The 3,850-nt window shown below is 33.2% G+C and overlaps 1 protein-coding gene across 2 annotated transcripts in view; it reads right to left on the bottom strand.

Annotated features, from left to right (window-relative positions):
• LOC104706962 (UMP-CMP kinase 3) overlaps positions 1,085-3,850 on the bottom strand; it is a 3,527-nt gene continuing 761 nt past the window's right edge. Inside the window, exons 2-9 of one of the 2 annotated variants that reach the window (XM_010423205.2) lie at positions 3,069-3,166; positions 2,801-2,918; positions 2,487-2,643; positions 2,305-2,385; positions 2,105-2,212; positions 1,950-2,021; positions 1,565-1,622; positions 1,085-1,333 (exon numbers count right to left, since the gene is read on the bottom strand). In XM_010423205.2, coding sequence (XP_010421507.1) covers positions 1,611-1,622; positions 1,950-2,021; positions 2,105-2,212; positions 2,305-2,385; positions 2,487-2,643; positions 2,801-2,918; positions 3,069-3,138 — 618 coding nt within the window. In that variant the 5' untranslated portion in view covers positions 3,139-3,166 and the 3' untranslated portion in view covers positions 1,085-1,333; positions 1,565-1,610. Of the gene's footprint in view, positions 1,334-1,564; positions 1,623-1,763; positions 2,022-2,104; positions 2,213-2,304; positions 2,386-2,486; positions 2,644-2,800; positions 2,919-3,068; positions 3,167-3,850 lie in introns of those variants that run through there. The other variant, XM_010423204.2, reaches the window with a different exon arrangement.

Raw genomic sequence — 3,850 nt, 5'->3', positions numbered from 1 at the left:
CAACTAAAGAGGAATTAGGGCCTCTTTGGTTTAATTTAATTAAACCAAAAAATAGCTAAACCAATAATTAATTAAACCATCCTTTTGGTTAATCAATAAATCGATCAGGTTAATAAACCAACAGTGATTAAACCAAATTCACTTCAATTTCCGATATAAACATCCAATATTCATATTTTTCGGGACACTGGCGTTACAGAAGCTAAGATAATACAAAAAAATTATTTAGTCTGAGAATACTTAAAATCAGTGTCTTCCTAGATTCGTTGAGATATCTCTAGATCTGTCTAAGACAAAAGTTTATAAATACTCTTCACACAAAAGCTAAAAGCTCTTAATTTTATTAATCAAATCAAATCAGAATGATACTACAGACTAAGCCTGGGCAAAAAAACCGGAACTAAAAATCCAAACCCGGAACCGGTAAAATACCCTATTGGGTCCTAATCTCCTAAACCCGAAAACCCGGAATCGAATTCGGGACCAAACCGAGAACCGATTGGATACTCGACGTACCCAAAATAAAATAATATACATAAAATATTAGTTATAATTTGTTTTTTTATAACATAGTTATTCAAAAGTATAGCTTAAAATTCAAAATTATTAATTTTTTCTAGATCAAAATACTAAAAATAAACAAAATTATATTGATTTAAAAAAAAATCTTAATATTAAGCACTAAAATTTTGGGATAAATGGGTAAAAGTCAGATATTTTGGGTAATCAGGTACAATTTTGGGTAATCGGATATAAAATACCTGAACCCGAATGATACCTAACTTTTTCTAGGTATTTATAGGTTCTAAAATTTTAAATCCAAACCGACCCAACCTAGAAATTTTAAATCCAAACCGACCCAACCCGGAAATTTTAAATCCAAACTGACCCAACCCGGCAAAACCTGAACCGAACCCGAACCAAAATTTTCTATTTACCCTATTGGATCTTAAACTTCTCTATCCGAAACATCCAAATCCGATGGGTTCTTACCTAAATCCGATCTGAATACCTGAATACCCAGGTCTACTTACTACATACAGCCTAATTGAAAATAACATCACTCAAATATTTATCTAGTATATATATTATAAAATGGCATGAATTCAATTGTACGAAATTACAATAAGCCAATCACGGATAGGCAGATAAAAGTCCCAACCAAAATCCAATCAAATACAAAAATTTGAAACAAAAAAAAAATTATATAATAGGTAAATGGTGTATAATAATAATAATAATAATAATAACAGTAATCATATCGTTAATAAAGGAAAAATAGTACGGCCAAGCAGAGAGACTTCCTGGTATGAAAGATGCAAAGCTTAGCTTCCTGCAATAAATTTAAACAAAGACAGACATTAATAATCATACTTTTGTTCTTTAAGCTTCATACAGAACCAGATACCATATATAATAAGTCAAAATGTGTGTAACAAGCATCAGCTTCCACACACTTTATTCCTGATTCTTAAGTTACCTTTCGCTATTATACGTCAAAACATGAGTTGGGTTTGAACATAAATAAGAAAAAGTGATCATCATTTGACTGATGCATACATACCTGATCAATTTATAGGGTTTTCGGTATCTCTTTACGATGTTGCTGCCTAGGCTTCAACCTAAATAAAAACGTTCACAGAATCATTAACTTGAGAATCTACAAAAGTTATAGATTTAGTGATTAGATAATGGTCTCCGATCAGCTGATTTGCCTATAGCAATATTACCGTGCCAAGCAATTTTAGAATGGAATTGCAAAAAACAAAAAAAAAACTTGGATCAAAGTTTATCCAAATGCATTATTCCTTATCATACAGAACAATCATAAATCCATTATTCAGACGTGTTATGACATCAGTTACACGCCTCTACATTACAGGTGATTCATAGGAATTTTGTATTTCCTTTTTCACTACTTAGAGAATAGAACAACTATTGATTTTTACCTTCTCAGCTTCAGGAGAAAAAATTGTCTTCACCTCCTCAAATACAGCTTCAATGGGCTTGGCGGCATTAATCTGAAGGTAATTAGTACAAAAACACTTTGTCACACTTAGAACTTTAATGCAATCAAAGAAGAATAAGTATCTTAATATCCTACCTTCCTAACTTTTCCCTTAGCTTCGTAATACTGAATCACTGGTAAGCTAGATTCAAGAAACACCTTAAAGCGCTTCCTTATAGTCTCAATGTTGTCATCCTCTCTCCCCTTCAACAACAGAAATGGAGGCCACAATCAATATATATATGAAACAAGAGCCTACACAGAATAGAGTGACAGGGCTTTCATATCATATTAACCTGGTTGCGGCCTAACAGGCGCTTCTCCATCTCTTCCTCAGGACAATCGAAGAACAAGACAAACTTTGGTTCAATCTCAGTCTATAAAAAATCATCAAAAGACATGTATTTAAGCAATGGAATGTGCATATCTATAAGAAACACACAAAAAAATATTCAATAAGAAATCTTAAAGTACTTACAACTTTCTCAAATGCTGCACGGTTTTCCTCATTGCGAGGGAAACCATCAATGAGGAATTTATCATTCCCGTTTTCCTGAATTGCTTTCTGTAAAAGCTTGATTGTAACCTCAGACGGTACAATCTTCCCTTCTTTAATCATATTCTGGATCATAGTTCTGCATAAACCATTAAACAGCATCATTCAACACAATAACAAAGAGCATCAAGAAGGACAACGAAAACGGCAACCCAAATCTCTAGTTGAAAAACTTTTCACATGACAGTAGTGCTTATGCATTAATATAGACAATGCCAGAAAGTTTTAGGGCATACCCATTCTCAGAACCTGATTTAATTTCAGCCCTAAGAAGGTCTCCAGCACTCAGATGTGTGTAACCATAATGTTCGACAATATAGGCACACTGGGTACCTTTTCCACTTCCAGGACCACCTAGAGAAAATACATCCAAGAAATAAACTCAGAACATATTCAATAACTCGACCTTATACAAGGGCAATGCAATCTATTGACAATATCACATAAAAACAAAACCAGTAACATGATGATCGAGAAGTAACATATGAAAGACCCTGAACATACCAAGGACAAAAATAACAGTGGGTTTCTTCCCACTTGCGGTTCCATTTGCACCATCAACAATGGATCCCATGGTACTAAGCAATTCGTTTATATGTTACCTGTGAAGAAAGAATCAATTGACCAATTAGATAAGGCAATGGAGTATCTGGCTTTAACTTACTGACTACAATTAAACTATAAAGATGTAAAATGAGCACAAGAAACAATGGCTTAGAACAGGATCTTATTCTACAATTTTCAAACATAACCATTCCCTAAGCACAGATCTAAACGCTAGGCATAAAGAAGAAGAGTAAAAAAAGCAAGATCCAATGGGAACAAAAAAGTTAGAAACTTTAAAAACAAAGTCATTGCTTTTTTTTAAAACATGCGAAAGATCAAAGTGATGTAAGCAAAGACTCAATGCTGACGTATAGAGATCAGCAAAAGAGCATCAGATCCGACATAAGGAGAACAAACAGAAAAAACGAAAACTTTAGAACAATTCAACCATAAAAATGTGTTCTTTACCAAATTTTACTGATCAAAATTAAAAAAAAATCCAAAATCAGGTGATTCAATCGGCAGATCTAAAATGCTAAAACATGCAGATCAAAGAACACAGCAATCAGATCCGATTGAAGGAACAATGAAAACAAAGGAAACACACAAATTGGGAACAAAATCAAATTACACAGAGTTAGCTGGAGAGAACGAATCTATAAGATCTAATTAGAGATTGGACGAAATGTAAAGACCAAACATTTGAGATAATGACATGAAATCAAAGACACGAACGAACA

Source organism: Camelina sativa, chromosome 8 (assembly GCF_000633955.1).
Source record: "Camelina sativa cultivar DH55 chromosome 8, Cs, whole genome shotgun sequence".
Taxonomy (NCBI): domain Eukaryota; kingdom Viridiplantae; phylum Streptophyta; class Magnoliopsida; order Brassicales; family Brassicaceae; genus Camelina; species Camelina sativa.
This window is presented reverse-complemented; position numbering and strand designations above follow the sequence as displayed.